Source organism: Eubalaena glacialis, chromosome 10 (assembly GCF_028564815.1).
Source record: "Eubalaena glacialis isolate mEubGla1 chromosome 10, mEubGla1.1.hap2.+ XY, whole genome shotgun sequence".
NCBI classification, from domain to species: domain Eukaryota; kingdom Metazoa; phylum Chordata; class Mammalia; order Artiodactyla; family Balaenidae; genus Eubalaena; species Eubalaena glacialis.
In genome coordinates, this window is record NC_083725.1 from 119,291,977 (window position 1) to 119,314,054 (window position 22,078).

General features: G+C 57.3%; 1 protein-coding gene across 4 annotated transcripts in view; it reads left to right on the forward strand.

The window, feature by feature from the left end:
* The window catches only part of CTTN (cortactin), a 33,402-nt gene that overhangs the window by 5,865 nt on the left and 5,459 nt on the right, over window positions 1-22,078 (forward strand). For 2 of the 4 annotated variants that reach the window (XM_061202229.1, XM_061202227.1), the window contains 12 exons: window positions 419-505; window positions 642-715; window positions 2,731-2,860; window positions 6,497-6,607; window positions 7,640-7,694; window positions 8,652-8,762; window positions 10,998-11,108; window positions 11,656-11,766; window positions 12,525-12,635; window positions 13,887-13,942; window positions 17,696-17,765; window positions 19,857-19,996. In XM_061202229.1, the coding sequence (XP_061058212.1) occupies window positions 419-505; window positions 642-715; window positions 2,731-2,860; window positions 6,497-6,607; window positions 7,640-7,694; window positions 8,652-8,762; window positions 10,998-11,108; window positions 11,656-11,766; window positions 12,525-12,635; window positions 13,887-13,942; window positions 17,696-17,765; window positions 19,857-19,996 (1,167 nt within the window). The remainder of the gene's footprint in view (window positions 1-418; window positions 506-641; window positions 716-2,730; window positions 2,861-6,496; window positions 6,608-7,639; window positions 7,695-8,651; window positions 8,763-10,997; window positions 11,109-11,655; window positions 11,767-12,524; window positions 12,636-13,886; window positions 13,943-17,695; window positions 17,766-19,856; window positions 19,997-22,078) is intronic. The other 2 variants (XM_061202230.1, XM_061202228.1) reach the window with 2 other exon arrangements.

Sequence of the window (22,078 nt, forward strand, 5' to 3'; positions counted from 1 at the left end):
GTCAAGATGGGTGCTTTTTAAAAAAATTGTGATAAAATACAACAAAATTTACCATTGGTGACATTCGGTGCATTCCCAATGTTGGACAGTATCGTTGTCATGAGACTTAGTGGGAGAGGAAGATATTCCCAATGAGTGAAGTAAGTGCACACGTGACTCTTTTATTTTCCAGAAAATTTCCTCACTTGAGTTGAAGCCAGGAGCATTTCTTATGTGTTTCTGATGCCGGTTGACAGCAGTATTAGAGCTAAAAAATGTTGGCGTTTCTTTTGTTCCTACGGGTGTCACTCAGGCACGGGGATTATGAGTGACCATTTGAGCTTGTAGCCCCCCAGCCTGCCCTGTGCCCTCTAGGGTTTTGGGGTCCCAGGCAAAGGTGCCTGCGTCAGCTTCTGTAACTGCGGCGCTGCTCTTCCAGATGTGGAAAGCCTCGGCCGGCCACACCGTGTCCATCACCCAGGACGACGCGGGAGCCGACGACTGGGAAACCGACCCCGATTTCGTGGTACAAGTCACCAGTCTGCCTGCCTTTCACGTCTCCTGGAGTGGATTTCCCCAGGGTTTGGGTTTGGGTGGGTGGGTGGGTGGTTGTCTTACAATCCAGGCTGTGGGGTGCACTCGTCATTTATTTTTCTTTTCAGAATGACGTAAGTGAAAAAGAGCAGCGATGGGGGGCCAAAACCGTCCAGGGGTCTGGGCACCAGGAACACATCAAGTAAGAGACTTTCTCAGTATTTGTGTGACAATGATGTTCTGAAAGATAAAGAGATAAGGCAGGGATGAGATAAGGTCATGGCTTCATATGGTGGAATCGCTTTTGTTTTGTGACTCGATTTTTTTTTTTTTTTTTTGCAGCATTATTCTTTTTATTTATGTATGTATGTATGTATGTTTTGGCTGCGTTGGGTCTTCGTTGCTGCATGCTGTGACTCGATATTTATACAGTAGGTGAATGTAAGACCTGACGTATATATCTATGTGTTTGTGTACGTGTACGTATACGGACGTACTCAGTAACTTAAAAATTCCCATCGCAAATGACTTTCGTGCTTCTGATTCTAGAGTCTGTTTTTCAATATTGTGGTTTTCATCGAGGAACACAGTTACCTAAGCACTTCTGTCTGCTGATGGGAGGTTTCTAAAGCGTGGGATGTCTGAATACTTTAGGCCATAAACACCCTTCTTTAATTTTTATTATTTTGTTATACTTTTATTATTTTATCGTCATCAGTTGGATGCCATGAGCTGAATTCTAAGCCTTGTGTTCTCATAAAAGCGTCAAATAGGAGAGCTGCTTGAAGCGTGTCATTGTCTGACTCGGCACTGTCGTAACTGGCCACCTCCGGGGCAGCTTGTTCTCCTGTCGGGAGGTGTAGATAAAGGGACCTTTCAGAACGTGATCGGGCTGTGCCGGCTTCAGAGTGTGTGCTCCCGTGCCCTGATTGTGAAGGTGTCCTCACGGACTGGTGACCTGCTTTGGTCATCGGCAGAGAGCTGGCCTTGCTTGGCCCTAGGATCTTTGCAGTAAAATGAAGCTGTTCTTGGCTGAGAGAGACTCAGTAGATCGTCCCGAAAAGGAGGTGAAGTCTGCAGCTCGGGCGTTTTAGACACCAGTGTTCCTCCCTCCCTGAGTCGCTGAGCCCCCCCAACCCCGCCCCACAAGCCCCTGAAGAAGGGCCTGGGACCGGCCGGAGGAGATGGTGCCGGGGGCTGACTCGGGTCACCCGCTGTGGGGTGAGGCTGCCTTCTGACTTGATGTCCTCTGGGCTTCTCATCTCTTCTGTTCCGCGTGGCTTCAGAACGTGCTGGGGAGGGCGGGTTGGAGAAGAACGGAACTCTCTCCCGTCAGGCAGCCTCCAGGTGGTTAGGGTTCAGAGAACACACAGGGACGGGACGGCTGTTGGTCCTCATGTTCTTGGGAGGCTGGGCTTCCTCCCGCGCTCATCAGGGGGTCGGGAGGTGGCCAGGCCTGGTTGGTTTTGTAGCCGAACTTCTGGGATTGTTGTCCAGATGTTGAGGTGTGGACGTGTTGTCCCTTGGGCAGAGAGGCACCGGATCAGGTGGCCGTCGTGTGGCTGTGGGTCTCCCGACGGAGACAGCTGCAGAGGCTTCCTGGCCTGCCCGGTTTTGGCCACATCTTGTGATCTGTCCCACTGTTCCCAGTGTTTAAAGTAAAAATGGCGCTCACATTGTAAATTTTGCAAACCTCTCACTTCACCTTTGAATGAAAAGCTGGAGTACCCCAAGGAAAGAGCAACCGTCTTAAGTGTTTTGCGTCTCCGGGATTCTGTCCTAGGGCTGCCCGGGGTGCGGGGCTGTTGACTCTGCTTTTCCCCTCAGCCTCTGGGGACGTTTACAGAACTAGCTCTCCCAAGTCAGGTGCCTGATAAACCCTGAGGAGCTTTTCCCCTTATGGGAGAAGGTCCACATTTCAGCACAGCTCTCTGGGGCGGGGGGCAGCGGGGGGGTTTGGGATGATTCACTGTGTGAGTTCAGATTAGTTTCTTTTTTCTGTTCACTTGCATCTGACTCTGAGAACTGCTGAAGTTGGGGGACCAGCTGGTGGAACAATAAAGCAAGCACAAGGGAGACAGGGATTGGGGAGCCACCGAGTAGTGAAACCTTGCAGATCTGCCGAGATGACACGTCCTGTCCTCGTCTGTCCTCCTGGAAAGCAAGGACGCACGTCTGTCTGACCGGTTTCTTCCTGTTTGATCTCTTCCCCCCAAGCATACACAAGCTGAGAGAGAATGTGTTTCAAGAACACCAGACCCTCAAGGAGAAGGAGCTCGAAACGGGACCCAAAGCCTCGCACGGCTACGGAGGGAAGTTTGGTGTGGAGCAGGACAGAATGGACAAAGTAAGTGCCCGGCCACGTCGTGTTGGGGTCCTGGCGTGCCTGACCTCACCGTGGTCGGCAGAGTGGTCACTCAGGCCTCCCCCTTAGATGAAAAGTTGGGAGTCCACTTGTTGAGGACGGATTTGCCAGAAGTAATCCTCTCTCCATTGACCTTACCCGCGAAGGGCTCCCGTTTTTGGAAGGTCTTCTAAGATGCTGAGTTGCTGGGGAGTGGGTGGTGTGTCGGGAGCCCCGGAGCGGGAGATCAGGTTCTGCCAGAGGCCGCTCTGTGACCAGGACGGAGGCCTGGAAGCGGCCTGACCGCAGGTGTGGTCGTCACCGTGGCAGTTCAGCCTGCGGCCTGAACGCTACCCATCTGCAGACCGGAGCCGAGTCTGCGGGCCTTGTTTCCCGTCAAGGGTGGAAATTCAGCCACCAGGCGTGCTGACGTCCTTCCCACATTTAGTGAACTTCAGAGAGGACCCTGGCCCCTGGCGTCATGCCACTGCCCACCAGGCTGGGGGCAGGCAAGTCCAAGTAGGTGGAGACTGAAGCTGTTAACAATGCAGCAGCCTTTGCTGGCGCTCAGAGAAGGGATTGGATCAGCTGGCGGGGCTCGTGTCCGCCCTGCAGAGAGGACGGTAGACCGTAGCGCGTTTGCAGTGAAGCAGGTCTGCAGTCTTTAGACGTCCCCAGAGAGGTAGGTTTCCCAGGCTGGTAATGCGAGATGCCTGCCTTTGTTCTGTGCAGAGGTATCAGCTGGGTCGGGTTCTGGGCTGTAATTCCACCCCTGTCCCCCTTGTGCCTGGATCGGACTCAGCATCTGAGCTGGGCCTGGAATGACACGGCTGTGTCACAGTGTGCCGTCTGGGCTCTGTCACCACAGAGTGGATACATGGGGACCTGTGGGCACCCCAAGCCAGGTCTGAAATGAGCCTGGAGACGGAGTCTATGAAGGGCAGGCTGCAGGAGAGAGACAGGGACGCACCCAGTGACCCCGTCACTCCCAGAGACGTCTGGACAGCACACAGGGGAGTGGGGAGCAGAAACCATCTTTGGATCCTAGAAAGTCTGGTGGCTTTTAGGAGCACAAACGGGCAAAATCCCCATGTTTTTCGGGCAATGAAAGCATCATGTAGGTAGAAGCCTTTCCCACCCAACAGAGCCCAGGCTCTCAGGGTTACGGGGAGTGAAAGCAAAGAGACGTTCAGTATAAATCTGGGTCCCCAGCTCTGGGTCGGAAAAACCTGTTGGGGAAAACGTTGCAGATGTATCCAGGAAGCTCTGGATAAGGACAGCGAAACAGTTGCTTTGGCTGCTGCCGGACTGCCCTGTGCTGGCTGAGCCTCATCACCCCCGGCACCTCTGGCCCAGGCCCCTCTGGTCCAGCAGGCCTCCGCCGGCCCGCGGCTGCCTCCCCCCGTGCTTTGTCTGTGCTGCCCTCTGTCAGCGTCACTCCTGCATTGTGCTGTCCTTCCCGTTGAGGCCTGGACGAGCTGGGCCTGGCAGCGTGAAGGCGCTCAGCGGACGGTGTGTGAGCGCCTGCAGCCGTGTGTTAACGGCACCCGGATGGCTCAGGGAAGCGAGCTCTCCCTCCAGCCGGGCGGTTCCCCTCAGGTGGATCCAGCGGGCGCGCCGCGGTCGGCGGGCGCGTCCTCCCTCTGCGCCTCCCTGCACACCTGGCAGCTCACGTGAGCACTACTGGACCAGCCTGTCGTCAGAAATCACTAAGGTTCCAAACCGAAACAAATAACCCTGAAGTTATTTGCAACTTGTCCTTTCCAGAAATTGGAAAAAAGCCGTGAGATCTGCGTGTTGAGACTGTGTGATAGAGACTTCCAGAAAAAAACACATCTTGGGCAGGCACCTACTTGTGAGAGGATTGTGGGCTGGGAAGGCGCAGCGGCCATCGGGATCCCATCTGCGCTGTGGTCTGAGCATCTCGCACGCCTCTTTCGGGGCTCAGAGGGGCCGTGGTCCACGGTGCAGGTTTTGGTCCTCGCCAGGCCCATCTCGGGACCAGTGTACATTCCTGCTTTTGGCAGCGCTCTGCCCGGTGCTGACTGTTCAGTAATAAATACGGTCTTGTCAACATAAGATCAAGGGCAATTTGAGGGATAAATCTGTTTTGATCAAAAAGTTGGAAAAATTAATAAGCTGTCACTGGCCATATTTTTAGAGCAGTGTCCTTATAACTTCTTTGTGATGAAGAATCAAGTTGGGGAGTCCTCCCTGCGTGCTGCTGCCTCCGTGTTACTCTGCCGACGTTCTCTGGGTGAGACCCTAGAGGCTGCGGGTGGGTGGTCTCTGCCGCAGAGGTTTTCCGAGGCTGCGGTGCCTTGGATCTGCTGTAAGCTACGGGCATCGGAACCAACCCGGAAAGGAGAGAAAGTAACAGCTCCGAACTTTAAAGTAGAACCTACTTTGCTCCCTGGGCTGTGGAAAGAGTGCATACTCTGAGTGGCCTGCAGAGTTGTCAGTTGTGGCGGTGACTCTGCAGCGGTTGGATCCCAAACCCAGCTGCTGAAGTTCTAGATAAACAGGAAGGGGGTCCACGGTGCGCTAGCGGGTCCCTCACTGTAGGAGGGGCCCTAGGCGGGGTGGCTCACTGGAGTAATAGTTAACCAGGGTTTGGATGTGCCTCCTCGCCCTGCGCTGGGTCACGTGGCGGGCACGCGTCCTGTGTCCTCGATGTCCGCCAAGGGGTCCGCGACCACTGTCCATTCTGCTGAGGGAGCCTGGGACCCTGGTGCCGAGCACGGAGGGTCAGGGGCCTGGGAGGCTGGAGCTGGACGGGGGCCGCTTAGAATTTGGGGAGTGTTTTCAGCCTCGCAGCCGCCACGGGGTCTCAGGCAGCTCCCGAACTAGCTGCGTTGTCGAGACACAGAGGCAGCCGTAGACGTTCTGTGAGTGCATAGAGGTGGTATGTTCCAAAAAGCTTTATTTACAAAAAGCCTCAGTGCCGGGCGTGGGCCCTGGGCCACTGTTTGCTGACCCCACCGTGGGAAACGCTGTGGAAACCCCGGGGTGGACTGCTTGTTCGGCACATGACCTTGAGAGGATGTCACCAGACTCCCTTCCTGCCCGTCCGTGGGGCTGGTGCTGTGCTGACGGGCCCACTCCGCTCCCGGACAGGCTGGGCGCACAGTGGCTCTTGACTCTGGACGCGAGGCGTGACTCCAGCGCACCTGTCTGTGTCTCGATTTGTTAGCAGATTGCATGTTGTGTCCTGATTCCTGGGTCCTGGGGTGCGAACATGTCCCGTTTGAGTAGGGTGATCGTTGCCAGCAGTCGTCCCGGAACTGGATCTCAGGAGTCATGTTGCCCGCTGCTGGCTCTGCGGTTTCCAGATGGGCCTGACCTCCTGGTTCTTCATGCCCAGTCATGTCAGAAGCCCCCGTTGTGGCCGGGCTTCTTGGGCAGCTTCCGGGGAGGCCGATACAGAGAGAGTTAGGGCAACACCTGACCGGTGGCCATGGCTTGCGATGCCCCCCGGGAGGCAGCTCCCCCCAGGCTAACTTCCACGTTGAGTGGTTTCAATTAGGGTCACCCACGCTGACCACAGGTGCGGGCCGCCCCCTTAGACCCCGCATGGGGGGCGGGCAATGTGGCGATACCGGCGGGCGTCTGACACTTTATTTTTGCAACCTGTTCCAGTCAGCTGTCGGCCATGAGTATCAGTCGAAGCTTTCCAAGCACTGCTCGCAGGTCGACTCCGTCCGGGGGTTTGGAGGCAAGTTTGGTGTCCAGGTGGACAGAGTTGATCAGGTGAGTGAAGCATCGTGGGCAGCTGGGGCCCGGGGAGGGCAAGGGAGCCAGTCCTCGTAGGTCAGAGCCCACCGCCAGGTGTGTGTGTTCCGGGCCTCTTGACTCCGTGGGACTGCAGGGTGGGCGTCCTGACCACAGGGCTCACAGGGCCCCCCCTTTCCAGCTGCTTTGAGATGATTGGCTCTTTAAGAGGCGAGAACAGGGACTTCCCTGGCGGTCCAGTGGTTAGGACTCCGTACTCTCACTGCCAGGGGCCCGGGTTCGATCCCTGGTCGGGATCCCACAGGCCATGCGGCCAAACAAACAGAACAGTCAAGTGTAAGGGTTTTTTTTACTGATTGCTGTAGAAACCCCCATGTTGGTATCTACTCAGGGGATGACCCCGGGACAGCCTTAGATTTGTCCAAGGATGCCAGCGGGGACTGTTTACACCCACTGTCCCTGCCTGGATGTCACCGTGACAGGGATCCCCCAAGGGTGTTCACAGCGGACCGGCAGAGTGCCGCCCGCGTACCGCGCTGTGCCGGGCGTCCGGATGCTGCTCCACTGTTCTCGAGTCCCTGGCTCAGGGCCGTCAGCCCCTTTGTTTTATGTCGTAGCATTGAGAGCCTGGGCTTGGGGGTTAGGCCTGGCTGTGCGTGGCCACGGTCCCGCGTTTGCCCTTCCCCCGGGCTACGTGTGTGGTGCCCACCTCAGTGCCGGGCCTTGTTCCTGCTGTTCGTGTGGCTCTTGCGGAGCCCGTTTGAGAAGCGGGCTGATGGGAGTCGGCCCAGGTCGGTGTCCTGTGGCTGAGCTTGCCCCATGGGGGTCGCCCACCGGGGGGAGGCCGCTTCGCTCGCTGCTTAGCCCGGGCAGCCCCCGGGCTTCTGTGAGCGTTTCACAGGGTACGAATTCAAAACAGCAGGGCTTTGGGTGTTAATGGCTTAGGAAATCAAAGATCAAAAGATAACATGGTTCATGTTTTTTAAAGTGTCCTATGCATCGTGGATCTAGGCATTTAAAACTGCATTTCCCTTTTCTCTGTGACTGCAGTCTGCTGTGGGCTTTGAGTACCAGGGGAAAACTGAGAAACACGCCTCGCAGAAAGGTGAGATGTGAAAGACGGTGACGGGAAGGCAGCCCCGCCTGCTTTTGAAGGGCAGGAGCGCGTTGTCACTCGAGGCTCTTCCTGGGGGCAGGGGTGTCGCCACGGGCAGTTCGCTGCTCTCGCCTTCAGGTGTCTGGTCTTCTGGGTGTGGTGTGACAGTGGGGTCCCCGCCACGCAGCCCACGAAGCGCTGGCATCTCGTGTCCCTGTGCCACCTCCCGTGTGGCAGCAGAAGCTGCTTCCCCTCATCCGAGCAGCGTTGCCCCCGAACGGTTCCCGCTCTAACTTGGTTGGCAAAACTAACTTTCCCCTGAGGATGGAAACAGAGCCGTTAACCTACCGACGTTTTCAGCGTGTACGTGCGTCTTTAACACGGCGTAGGCTAATCTTTATGAGATAGTGCTCCCTGGTAAAGCCTTTTTGTAAATGAAAGCCTGTGGGATCCTCGTTCCCTGACCGGGGATCAAACCTGTGCCGCCTGCAGTGGATGCCTGGAGTCTTAAACACTGGACCGCCAGGGAAGTCCCTTGAGGTGTTTTTTGCAAGCTTGTTTACTTCTGCCTCTTGCGGGTCATCCAATGACCCAGGGAAGTAGCTCGGCCTGGGAGTGCTCTAGGCCCCGCCGGTCCACCCAGCCCACCTGGCTCGATGTGTTGGAGGGGTCGGGTCTTTTCTAGAAAGACCCGTGCAGCTGCGTAGCTGTCTTTATACACTGACTGACCTTTATTTGAACGGTGACTTCCCAAAGTGGGCCTGCAGCTCACCTCTGCCCTCCAGCAGTCGAAAGGGACCAGACTGCAGGGGCACATAGACGCATCCAGCGTCACCCGCGTGTGACAGCGGGTAGCTTGTTGTACATTTTAAGATGTGTGCTTGACCTCCTGGTGAGTCTTGCTTCGTTTAACCAAGGTGGCGCTTGCCCTGACACATTTTCCTGACCGCTGCCCTGTCTCCCCAGACTACTCGAGCGGTTTCGGTGGCAAGTACGGCGTGCAGTCTGACCGCGTGGACAAGAGCGCGGTGGGCTTCGACTACCAGAGCAAGACGGAGAAGCACGAGTCGCAGAGAGGTGGGCCGCAGCGGCGCCCTGCTGACCGCCAGGCACCCCGGGCCCCGTCGTTTCTCATGCATTCACCGACACACACCCAGGGAACTTCTCCCTGATGCAAATCGGTTTATGTTACGTTTATGTACTTTTTCTAACTTAAAGTGTTTGGATGTCCCTGTTACTTTCTGGACAGTGTAGGTGGTTTGTTGTAATTTTTTCTTTAAAGATTTATTTATTTATCCATTTTGTTTATTTTTGGCTGCGTCAGGTCTTAATTGTGTCACGTGAGCTCTTGTGTCACGTGAGCTCTTCCTTGTGGCGCGCGGGCTTCTCTCCAGTTGTGGCGTGTGGGTTTTCTCTTCTCTAGATGTGGCACGCAGGCTCCAGGGCACGTGGGCTCTGTAGTTTGCGACACGCGGACTCTCTAGTTGAGGCACGCGAGCTTAGTTGACCCGCGGCATGTGGGATCTTAGCTCCCTGACCAGGGATTGAACCCACGTCCCCTGTGTTGTAAGGCAGATTCTTTACCACTGGACCACCAAGGAAGTCGCGGTTTGTTGTAATTTTGATGACTGCTGAGTCCTCTGTTCCGTGGTCCACTTAACTGTTCCTCTCTGGAATGTGGAATTTAGGTTATTTCCAATTTTTGATGTTAAAAATTGCCTGCAGGGACTTCCCTGGTGGAGTGGTTAAGAATCCGCCTGCCAATGCAGGGGACACGGGTTCGAGCCCTGGTCCGGGAAGATCCCACATGCCGCGGAGCAACTAAACCTGTGTGCTACAACTACTGAGCCTGCGCTCTAGAGCCCACGAGGCACAACTACTGAGCCCGCACGCCTAGAGCCCGTGCTCCGCAACGAGAGAAGCCACTGCAATGAGAAACCCGCGCGCCGCAACAAAGAGTAGCCCCCGCTCCCACAACTAGAGAAAAGCCCCGCGCACAGCAACAATGACCCAACGCGGCCAGAGTAAATTCATTAAAAAAAAAAAAAATTGACTGCAGTGAATATTTTGTTATATACATAAGTGATTATTTAAAAGAATAAATTCCTGGCAGTGGAGTTGCTGGGTCAAAAGACGTTGAATTTAAAATTTTGATAGAGCCTTCTAGATTGTCCTTAGAAGCCATCCTGACTTTCCCTTCGCTGTGATGTACCCTGTAAGTGATCAGTTACGGCCCTCTGCCCACTGAGGTGTGTGTTTATGGAGTTTGACTTAAAGATTCAGCCCCCGCCGCAGAGCTCCTGATCTGTTGGTGGTTCTGCATCATTAGTTTTGTTTGGCCTGCACATGTAAATTATTTGAATAATGGCCAGCATATAAACTGAGAGCTCACGTATTTTTTAAAACCCCAGGTTTTTTTAAGAAACAAAAATGAAAGCCATCACTGGAAACCCCACTGGCTTGGCGTTTCCCCAAGGGGATGGCCATTGGGCCTGAGGGGCTCCTGTTTGCTGAGGGCGTCGCTTCCTTACACCTGGCAGGGCCTGCCTGCCCTGCGGCCGCTGGGCCTGCTGCACGGGGTTCCTTTAAACTCTGCCTTCTCTCTCTGCTAGGCACACACCTGTACTCCTTTGCCCCGTATGCCCGCTGCCAGTCAGCACCTGCTGTTGGATCCTGTTCATTTTTACCAGATTTTCTCCCCGAGATGCCCTTGAAGAAGAATAAATACGCCTTTGGGCAGTCGGGGAGCAGAGGCCAAAGTGCCGGGAGCAGCCCTAGGCGTTCCCGGAAGGGGTTTGATCTCTGCGTGCGTTCTACTCCGTTCATGTGTCCGTGATGGAGTCATGCCTTAGTGTAAAGATAGCTGTTTAGTATAATGATAACTTAGCTTTGAGTTGAACTGACATTTCTGGAAGGTGGTCCGTGTTTATCCTGTTCCTTTGGCGGTGCCCCCGGCACGGCTTTGCTAGCTTTGGTTAGGAGGTAGGGTGACCCTCCACAAGCTTGCTCCTGTGGCTCATCCTGAGTTCAGAAACTTCATGTCAGCTGTTATCTCATGCTGTCTTTTGGGATGAAGGAGAGGTGCTACAATTCTTCGTCCGCTCTATTTGCTGCTCTTCGTAGTTCCATTATTGCGTACAAATAATATTTTTAAATGTTTCCTACGTAAGTGATCTTAGAGTGAGCCTCGAAGATTTTAGGTTTGTTTTTTTAAATTGAGTGATAAAAATACTTCCCTAAAGACTGCTAAAATCCGCAGCGTGCTCGCTGATCTGGTGACTGGTTCGTGAACAGTGCTGTCCTTGTTTGCAGATTACTCCAGAGGTTTTGGTGGCAAGTACGGTATCGACAAGGACAAGGTGGATAAGAGCGCGGTCGGTTTTGAGTATCGAGGCAGAACCGAGAAGCACGAGTCCCAGAAAGGTGGCTGCAGTGTTACTTTATCGTCCAGCTAGCAGCTATTAACGTGATCGGCGGTAACCAGGACAGAAATGGAAAAACAGAACGTAACTGGGAACCCTTAGGGTGGATGTCTCTTTCTGTTAAACATTGAACTTTAAAACAGAAAATCCAAAAACAGAGCTGTTAACTAAGAAACCCCGTCCTTAGACGTCTTTTAGCTTGAACACTGCAGCAGCGTGGCGTGTAGCAGGGGCCACGTGTTGCACGTCTGTGTAAGTGGTGAGACCCAATGGCGCGTCAGTGCTGTGACACTGCATGCCTTGGGGGTTCCTGTAGGGGGGTCCCGTCCGTGTTTATCCACGGTACCGAGATGGTAGATGAGGTTATTTTCCCGACACACTGCAAGGCGGTCCTCTTAATGAATGTCACCTGAAGTTTCACCAAAGGTCAGGAAGAGAAAGGATGGTTTAGTGAATTGTGTATGTTGAACTTCGTGGAAAACCTGCTTTCTTCCTGTTACGCAGGCTGCCCATTAATACTCGATTATGGCCTTTTATTGTCCACGCAGACTACGTGAAAGGCTTTGGAGGGAAGTTCGGTGTGCAGACAGACAGACAGGACAAGTGTGCCCTTGGCTGGGATCACCAGGAGAAGCTGCATCTGCACGAATCCCAAAAAGGTACGTTCACGCTGGCTGCTCGTCCGCGAGGTCCTTTGGGAGGTTCATCTCTGTTTACAGGTCCACGTGTGCCTGGCCTCGCGGTCCTTGTGTCGCAGTGCTGTCCTGTCTTCAGTGGGGGAGGGGGTCTTCTGTCCCCACGGCTTTGGAAGGACCCCTCCGCCCGTAGTGATTCCCCCTTCCCCCTTGAGGGGCTGCGGTTGGGCGGGGCAGGGCGCCTGTGCTCGCCTGGGCCCTGAAGCCCCAGCTGCTGCGGCAGTGTTCTGAGGGGCTGCTGCCCGCCGCTCGGGGCGGCCACAGGGGCGGCACGGTGGTCCCAGCCCGAGAGGCGCCCCGTCCCCGGGAGCGTGGCCGCCGGGGCCCCGGGCTCGCGGCCAGCACGGTGGGGAGCGGGGCTGCCGCGCGGCTGTGGGGTGGGCCGTGTGTGTAACGTGTCTCTTTCTTCAAGTGAGCAGAGACGCGTGCTCTTGTCTGCAGCGTGGGCAGGGCCCCGGAGAGACTCCCGGAGCACGGAGCGGCTTTTCCGAATCGGCTCAAATACAGTTGCTAACCTGCTTTCGGGCCTGGGCTGCGTGTTCAGACGCTGTTTGTCCTTTAACCTTTTGAGCCCTTTGTGACTGTTGGTGAGACTGGGAGCTGGCTCTGTCGTCCCCGAGCTCGGCGCAGCCCTTGTTTCTTCCAGGCGACGTGTTTGAGTCTAACCAAACTTGTGTTTCCTCTCTCAGTTGTTTTCTCCACTGTCACCTGTGGATTTTCAGATTATAAGACTGGTTTCGGAGGCAGATTTGGTGTTCAGTCCGAGAGGCAGGACCCCTGTGCTGTGGGCTTTGATTACAAGGAGAGACTGGCCAAGCACGAGTCCCAGCAAGGCACAGTTGCTCCCCGGCTCCCCCCAGCCCCGCCCAGTGCCGCCACTTCTAGCACAGACTTCAGGGCTCAGCCTCCGAGTCACCCGCTGTCACCTGCAGGGGCACCTGGGCACTTCCAGCCCAGTGCTGTGCCGGAGTGGAATTCACTCGCACCCTTTCTTCCCTGTTCACTTTTTTCTCTCCCGTAACCGTTGGGGTGTGTGTCTGGTCAGAGGTGGTGCGAGGTGCAGGTCACTCTAACCCCGTGACGTGCCTCGCTCCTGGAGTGGGCCGTCTCTGGTCTCCCGGCGGCCTTCCGGAGCAGCGCTTGCTGTTGCCGGCACTCCTGTGTTGAGTAGGCCGCCTCCCTGCCTCCGAGACCGGGAGAAACGTGTCCAGTTCAGCCCGATCACTGGCCTTGGACCAGGGGCGTGGGGCAGGCGTGTTCACGTGGTTTCTGTGTCTCATTTGTGGTGGTGTTTTTTTGGTTTTTGCTAGTTTTTTTGATGACACCATCTACGTGTGACTCCTTCACACAGAACCAGACAGTACGTACGCAAAGCTGGAACTCGACAGGAGGTTTCTGGGTGCATATATTGGGAGTCCAGATGGCAGACGTGTGTTTGCTCAGAGCAGTTATCTAACGTCTGTCAAAATTCAGGCTTGGTCATTAGAACCGGGACACACAGTTGGCAAAGAGTCGTGTCCTCACTTTACGGGGCCGAGTTTAGGCGCTCAGCCCCAGTGTTCAGGGAGAGAATCCCCTCGGGCTGACCCGGCAGACCGCATGGACGTGGCGTTGATACTGCTCGGCAGTGTGACTGTCACGTAGACCTGTGTTGCTGCAACATAAGTCTTTGGCTGGTAGAAGTTCCGGGAAACTTTTTCTCTTTTAAAAAAGCAAGAGAAAAAAAATAAGTAAAAAAACAAGAGAATCCCTGCCCTTGAGCCTCTTTCTAGCAGTCGGTAGGGCAGGAGCGCAGAGCAGAGGCTGTGCTAGGAGGTGGCGCCCCGCCTGCCGCCCGCACCCCTGTCCCCCGGGAGCACGCGGGGAGCATGCCACACCTCCTTCCTGCCTCTCACCTGCTTGCTACCGAGCACCACGGGTAGAAGCCCAGCTCGCCTTGCAAGCAAAGGCTCATCGTTCCGTGTTCTCGTTGTGTGGCTCTGGGTGCATTTTCTCGGGCTCTTTCTGGACCTGTTTGCATGCGCCTGCTGCCGGCAGCTGGCGGACCTCAGCCCGGGACTGAGTGCCGTGCTGTCACATTGCAGACTACTCCAGAGGCTTCGGTGGGAAATACGGGGTGCAGAAGGACCGGATGGATAAGGTGAGTGCTTCACGTCCGGGGCTCGGTGTTTTCTGCTGACAGAATCGGGCGTCTGACGCTCTTGGCGGGCCGGTGGCTGTTCCCTGGGTGGTCTCTGGTCTCTGGTGGGCGCCTGGCGCGTGTTTGCAGAAGTGCGAACGTTTCAGGCCGGCGTGTGTCATCACCGCGGCGGTGCCAGTAGCTGATACGCGTGCCGGGCTTCGTCTCCTGTGTCACGGGTGTCCTCTCCTGGACCCCTCGAGGCCATGCTGTGAGGCAGTTGCTGTCCCTGCCACGTTTTGGGGGGGCGGGGTCCCCGGCCAGGCAGGTGCAGCACTGGGCCGCCGTTGCGCACGCCTCCCGGACATGTGGCTGTGAACGTACTTAGCAGTGAACCCAGCTGGAAACTGAGCTCTTTGGTCACGCTGGCCGCGTCGCGGGGCCTGCCGTCTTGGGGAAGGCGGATCCAGAAGGTGCGCGTCGCTGCAGGGGTCCCCACGGCGTCCGCCCCAAGCCAGAGGCAGGGCGACACGGCCGCTCGGCTCTCCCTGGGGTGCCCTCGTCCAGCTGGTTCCTCCTGCGTGGTTTCAGAGTCTCAGCGCATCAGGTGGTTGGGTTTCTGGCCTAAATTCCAACCGTGTCAGAGGAGCAGACCCAGGAGCCGCGTGGAGTGGTCCTCGCTGGGGACCGGGCCTGGCCTGGCTCCCGTCGGTTCGGCCGGACCGAGGTTGAGGCCGCCCTGCCCGGGCGGGTGTCTGGGCGCCAGGGCCGGTCCCCGTGGAGTTCCCCTTCCATCAGGCTCCCAGCTGACCCTTCGGGGGACCCCATCACGTGACCGCGTGTGGGCGCTGGGAGCGAGCAGCAGGGCACTGGGCTCTGGCCGCGGGGCCGGGAGTGTCCTGAGGAGCTGAGAGTCTGAGCTCGGCTTTGCGGGTGGTGGGAGCTCGCCAGGGAGGATGGGGCCAGTGTGTGTGTGGGCGTGGGGACGGGGACGCCGAGGACCTTGCGGGCCTGGGGTAGGCGTTGTCACAGATACAGAAGGTCTGAGGGAAGCCAGGCGGGGCCCACTGCGGGGGGTGGGGGCGAGTGGCTGGTCACGACCCACTTCAGGGAGCCCTGCGGACCCCCCGTGAGGTTTTGTGTTTCGTCAGATGGGTTCTGAGCGGCCCTGCAAGGGTTAGACAGGCAAACGACGTGAATAGGACGTGCACCGAGCAGCCCCCCGCCTCAGGGTGGAGAGGATCGCGGGGGAAGCCGCAAGGCTGTGGCCCCCGTGAGGAGGTGGCTTTAGCGCTTCGATCGGGGTGCTTCTGTCTCGGGCTGGGGATGGCGGCGGAGGGAGAGAGATACTTCCTTGAGCCAGCGTGGGTGCCAAAGCCCCTGCGTTTAAGGGGTGAGGAGGAGGGCCTCCCAGTGGATGGTGGGGCCGTCTGCTGAGCTCAGGAGCTCGGGGGGAGGGGCAGGGCTGGGTGGGATGAGTCCCCCGTGGGCACGTCTGGTTGGGCTGCCAGGCGGCACAGGTAGTTCGGATGGAGGGGGTGAGGGGGGTGCCTGCAGACGGAGGTGGAGTTGGGGAGCCTGCAGAGCGGCGAGGGGGCCACGGGCCACGCCTGTGGGTTGGCAGCGGGCAGGCTGGTCAGAGGAGACCAGGCAGGGCACCTGGCGAGGTGCGGGGAGCCCATAGGGTCCACTGGTGCTGGTCTTAGGGCGGAGAGTTACGAGGAGGAGGGAGGGGTCATCTGTGCCCCGAGGTGCTGCTGGGGACGTCCTGTCTGGGCGAGTGAGGTGGGGGTGCTTGACGTCTGGTCAGGGCCTGTTTTTTTATTTTGAGGTTGTGGGGAGTTCAGGGGAGGCCAGCTGGCAGGGGTCTGGGCTGTGGGAGGAAGGGAGCCGTGGCGTTGGCAAGTTTGGGCCAAGATCGGGGTGAGCTGGGCACTGGTCAGCTGAGGGGATGGTTCTGTTTTAAGGTGGGAGGAGCCCAGGCCATAGACAGGGAGGTGCAGGGAGCCCCTGGGGCGTGGTGGGGAGTGCGAGGTCCCCCTGCGGCCAGATGGTGGTCTGTGCTGTGCGCTTGGGAAGCCCAGGGCTTAGAAGGGTGAGGCACCTGCCCAGGTCTCAGCCTTGGCGGCAGCATGAGATCATCCCTGGGGACGGGTGGCGCAGGGACTCAGGTCTGACGTAGTCCCCGTGGGTGGTAGAAACAGGTGAGAGGTTCCCGGCAGGTGGGTCCCAGGAGAGGCCGAGACCTTGAGTTGGTCAGGCTGGACAGTGGGGAGCGGGGAGCTGGGTCCTGGTGGAGGAGGGTGGCCAGCGGGAGAGGGGAAGGTTGTAGTCGGTGGGCGGGTCTTGGTGATGGGGGTGCAGTGTGGTGGGGACCCCGCAGCTGGAAATGAGAGGCTTGGGGTCGTGGTGTTTGCCGGAAGCCTGTGGGTGAAGGCAGAGAGGCGGCTCTGAGCATCGTGCTGGAGAGTTGGCCGGACGGGACGGGCAGCGGGTGTGCAGGGGCCACGGCCCGGAAGCTGGGAGGGCGCTGACCCCTTCCCCGCTGAGGCCGCAGGGCAGGCAGGAGCCTCGTGGGAGAGCCGGTGGGGGCGGGGCCTTAGAGGTTGTTCTGGAAAGAGATGGGGAGGTTTGGGGGGCAGAGGAGGGGGGTGGTCTGGGAGGGGAGAGGGTTTGGTCAGGGCAGCCGAGCAGCCACCCCGGAGATGGAGGAGGACGAGGGAGGAGAAGGGGGCCTTGGCGGGAGGGTCAGGGCCGGCCCCCAGGCGTGCCGACCGGAGCCCCGTGGGTCACTGTCGCCGTCGTGGAGCTGCCTGTACCTGAACTTGGTGTGGGGCGGCGCGCACTTCTCAGAGCTGCTGCTTGCAGTCGGCCTCAGGCGTCAACTAGTGACAGGCTCCCGCGCGTCCTTTCTCCCGGTTTCCTGTGTCAGGAAAGCAGTGCCCGTCCTGAGCCGCAGGCGTGTTTCCCTGGGAAGCGTTTGTGCCCAGTGGCCAGTGCTTCCCTGAGCCGTCAGTCCGCGCCCGTGTCAGCCTTTACGTGGACGGTCGTCGCTGTCCTTTTAGTCTCACGAGTTGGGTCCCTACAGAACCAAACCAGAGTCGCGCTTACTGGGAGAGGTGGACGATCGGGGGGCCTTTGTACGTCCCGGGGTCCTCTCCCAGCACAGCAGAGGCTTCTGGGCTCCCCTGCAAATTCTGTCTGTGGCGAGAGCTTGGGAGGAACACGTGCTCGGTTTATGGTTGTGAAATGGAGGCACGTGGTAGGGCTTTTGGTTTTTCTGCTTTTTTGAGCAGTTTGCTCAAATTTGAGAGGAAGGTGCAGAGATTTCCCGTATACTCCCTACGTCACCCAGTGGTCCACTTGTTACGACCTGTGAACCTACGTTGAGCCTACATCGTAGGCACCCAACGCTGAGGTCGGCTTTAGGGCTCTCTCCTGGGATCTGACATTCTGCGGGTTTGCACGGGCGTGTGGTGACTCGCATGTACCACTGTCGATTCCTGCACGGCAGTTTCACTGCCCTAAACATCCTGGCCCTGCCCATTCACCCCCCATACATGTGTTTCTTCTCTGACGCTGACCCGTATGGTCACCAGCCCATGTGTTATCAACACACTTTTCACGCCTCTGTTAATGTGCAGAACAGGTGGATATGAAATCTTTGGGCTCTCTGGTTGGGTCTTTGGGAAGATCTGGGGCAGGCCTTTGTGCAGGGAGAGGAAAGGAAGAAAGAAAAATGCGTTCCTGATCTCCCCTTTCTTGTCTTGGTAGAACGCTTCCACCTTTGAGGATGTTGCCACGGTGGCCTCCACTTATCAGAAGACTGTCCCTGTCGAAGCAGGTAAGTCCTAGCAGACCCCCTGGCAGCACCGTGGTTTTTCCCGGGACAAATTCCACGCTGTGCGGTGTCCCCAGGACAGTGCTGAGGGGGAAAGGAGAGCCGGCAGGAGCAGATGAAGCATTAACGGAGACCGTAGTTGATCTGTGTGTTTTGGGGACGGCAGTTGATTACCCGTTTGATGCTGTTTGTTCCTGCAGAGGTTCAGAGGCACCTTTCAGACACGGGCGTTGCAGCTGTCTGGCGGCGGGGGTCTGTTTTGGGGGGTGCTTCCCAAAGCAGAGCTGGGTTAACTGCGCGTCCTCAAGGGCCCTGCTCACTGCCGGGGCCCAGGCCCTGGGAGGTTCCTGCGGTACCTGCCGCTCCCCCGGCCGTGATGTGTCTGCGCAGCCTGTCGCCGCTGCGTCTGCATGAGTTAGGGCAGCCCTGTCCTTCCTCACTCGCGGCTGAGGACCAGGCTGCTCGCGACCCGCCCTTCCGGTGCCTGCTGCGTGCGTAGGCCTCCTGTGGTCCTGGTGTCTGCTGGGGAACCGTTAAACATGGGTCAGCCTAGGAGAATATCGTTTAGTTGGGGGATTTATTACATGTGATAGAAGTGGTCAGTTAAACGCAGCAAGTGGAGATCAGCATTTATTTCCTGTGGACGCCCTGTGGGTCAGCACTCCACACGCTCTGGTCTCAGGACACTGGCAGAAATTGCTGAGGCCCCAAAGAACTTTTGTTTACGTGGGTTATGTTTTCTGATCTTTACTGTGTTAGAATTTAAACAGAGGCGAGAAGAATTTACCAATTTATTAATTAATTAACTTAAACATTTAAAAGTAGCGAAACTATCACATAATAACATACTTTTTATGAAAAAATAACTACATTTTCAAAACCAGAAAGTGCAGAAGAGTAGCATTTCTTTAAATTAAGGTATAGTTAGTTGATTTACAATATTAGTTTCAGATGTACAACCTAGTGATTCAAAAGTTTTAGAGATTATTCTCCGTTTACAGTTATTATACGATATTGGCTAGGTTCCAGGGTAGCGTTGTGTTACGTTTCTGTGGAATCGCCTTGGTGTCGGCCAGCTGAGCTCTCTTAGCTGCTTCTCACTCCTTCAGTCTCTCGTGACACGTTAGGGTGGTGAAGAAAATCTGGATTCCCCAGATAAGCAGTGGGAAAAGGGAAGAGTATTGTACTGGCCGTTTCCGGTCGTGTTCTCTGTACCCCAGTCCAGCGGGCAGCCGTCCAGTGGTCTTCTTAAAGGTTGGTCTCTCTTGCGCAGCAAGACTTTGTGACATCACGTCAGGGTCATTGGAGAGCGTTGATCACCGAGTCGCGCTGATCTTCCACGTGCTGACGCCTTTCATTATACGGCGCCCCCCGGGTCACGTCCGTTAACAGTACCAACCTCGTCACGGAGTCTCTGAGCAAAACTGGGAAATTGTCATACTCATGGCAGTGGACACGGATTTTTCCAAAATTCTGATTTTGCTTGAAAGCTTGAGTTTTCCCACTGATGACAAATACTGTAGTTGTTTTTTAACAGGACAGGCTCAGCTCGTTCCTTTCGGAGAAGGGGTCTGGCACGTACCCAAACGGCGTAACCGTAGTTTGTCCATTGTCATTTCAGGGAAAATGATGTTCCAGGAAAAATCAGTTCGGCCTGCATCTCAGATAGTTGCACGTGTTTTCCCCGGAGGCCCCACGGCACGTCCACAGGGGCAGTCGCAGTGGGCTCCGCCCTCCCATTTTGTCACACGAAACGTTAAAAGGGTTGAGATCTACTCACAATCAGTACTTTTTACTGTTTTATCAAGGGCATCCTTAGGGGTTTTTTTTTTCCTTGTGAGTGTCTGGTGGTAAAGAATACAGTGGTGTTGGGAACGTAAGAGCCTTCCAGATGCGGGGCTGTGCCGTCTTCCCGCTGTGGGTGCAGCACACACAACAGTGAAGGCCGTTCCTGGTGGGGGGCTGGGCCGGCAGCCGAGGGGGGCGCATCGCCCTCAGCTGGGGTGCCTGCTTCCCGAGGGACGGGCCACCCTGGCGCGGGCCTGGTCCGGGGGAGATGGTGGCGCCCTGAGTAAATCTCTCCTTCCTCTGTAGTGAGCAGCAAGACCAGCAACATCAGAGCTAACTTTGAAAACCTGGCGAAGGAGAAGGAGCACGAGGACGGGCGGAAGGCGGAGGCAGAGCGGGCGCAGAGGACGGCAAAGGGGCAGGAGGCGGCGCGGAGGCAGCTGGACGTGAGTGCGGGCGGCGCCCGGGCTCCCCTCCCGCGCGCGGGGGCCGTGTGTCCGGCTCATTCCTGCGTCTGCTGCAGAAAGCTATCAGTAGGAAGCATTTTGAACTTGCGCCGAAGGCTGTGCTCTCAGGAACTTGGCTTTCAGCCGCACAGACGATCCCGTCTTTTGTCACCAGATACGAGACAGTCGACCCTCCCCGGCTCCAGCCGTGCTGCCCCAGCACTGGGCGACTGGGGGCCTGTCCTCCCCCGTCAGGCTGGCGGCCCCCATGCCCTTGGCCAAGCCCCCGTCCGCACGTCTCCCCCGCAGCCTGTTCCCAGCCGTCACCCGCGGGAATCCGCTGTGCCCTTGTGTGGCAGGTTGAGGGCACAGAAGGGATCCCTGTGAAGAAGGCCGTCTGCTGGCTCTTGGAGCTCTTGCTCCTGGAGCTCGGGTCTGCAGGTTCTTCTGTGATTCTTCACAAACTGTCTTTCCGCTGGAGAGGGTGGCAGTGGGAGCTGTGAGGAGGGAGCAGGAGGGTGGGGACTTGCTCCTTCCTAAACTCGTGTAGATGGGCTGACGGCTGACGGCTCGGGTCCCGCCGCGTCACCTGCCAACCGGGCAGCCTGACGCAAGCCAGTGCCCTGTCCCGCGGCCCACGTTCTTGCCCGTGAAACGGGTGTGGAGTCGCCACGACTCGGGTGGCCAGGAAGTAGAATCCGAAATAACGCGTGTGTTGTTCTATAGACTGTAAAGCTCTGTTTAAACCTAAGGATGTTTCCTCCCCACATCAGTGGTTACGGCTCTGAAGACCCCGTCAAGGGAGAGTGAGTGGTTGAGGCAGTTAGCATGCAACGGGCAGGAAACGCTGGGCGCTGGAGCCGGGAATTAAATTAGCCCTGATAACACGTTTTTACCACACGTGGTGAAGTCGTGATGATAGCAAACGTGTCTAATTATCACGTAGCATTCCTTAATTGCCAGAAACTTTAAAGCTGTCTCTCCTTTCAGTTTTTAGTTAGGCGCTTGTAAGTTTTTCTTTGTTGCAGACACACACACGCACACCAGGAGGCATTTTTTCCAATAACTTGGTCCGTTTTCACGTAACGCCTTCGTTTTATGGCTCGGAATTTGACCCCTGCAGTCTCAAAGCTGCAGAAGGGTTGGAGGGCTTGAGAAGGAGGCTCTCGGTCGCTGTTGTCCAGCCCCTTGGCCTTTGAGGTTCTCTCGCTGTCCTTTCCGCCGTGTTGTCCCTCGCTGGGTCCAGCCCCTGCCAGCCTCTCCCCGCCCGCCTGTCCCCTGAGTGACTCCCATCGATCGGCATGGTGCCGCTCGCACCAGAGCCCTCTGGGTTGAGAGGCGCTCTCCCGGGGCAGGACACGGCCCGCACGCGTCCGAGTGCTCTGGCAGGCGGGGCGGCCACGGATGCTCGCCCCGCACATTCTCGGGAGTGAGCGTGCCCCCGAGAAGGAACGTCTCTGTTCCCCGCCAGATCGGGGTGTGGCAGGGTGGAGGGGGGCTGTCACGGATCCTCGTGCCGCTGCGTGGCGGGCAGCAGGCCCGGGTCTCCAGAAGCCCACGCTCAGCCCGGCCTAGGCACGGCCCCTTCAGGGAGTCATGCTGCCTCGGGGATTTAACTCGTGGGCAAGCTGCCAGCGCCGTGAGGACTCGTGACCGTCCTGCTGGAGCAGGTCAGGCAAAGCCGCACTGGGGTCCAGAGCTGCGTGGTCTCCGGAGGGGTTGGTTTCCACGGGGCAGTCCCGCCGACGCCCGTCAGGCTGAGCCCCGTCGGGTGGGCTGGCAGAGCAGCCGGGGAGCGGGTGGGGGCGGCGCAGCTCCTGCTTCTGCCGCGACTTCCCTCCCCGGGCCGTCAGGTTCCTGGTCGGTGGCCTGGAGGAAGTCCACCTGACAGGCGTCAGCACTGGTTTCCTGGGGCCGCGTCAGGTCCCGCCCCGCGCCGTGGCTTAGGGCAGCGCACCGTTACCACCTCACAGGCTGGAGGCCGGGAGGCCTGGGAGGGGTTACGGGGCTGGTTCCTTCTGGAGGCTGCAGAGGGGAATCGTGTCCTTGCCTTTTTCAGCTTCTAGAACCCGCCCCCCCCCC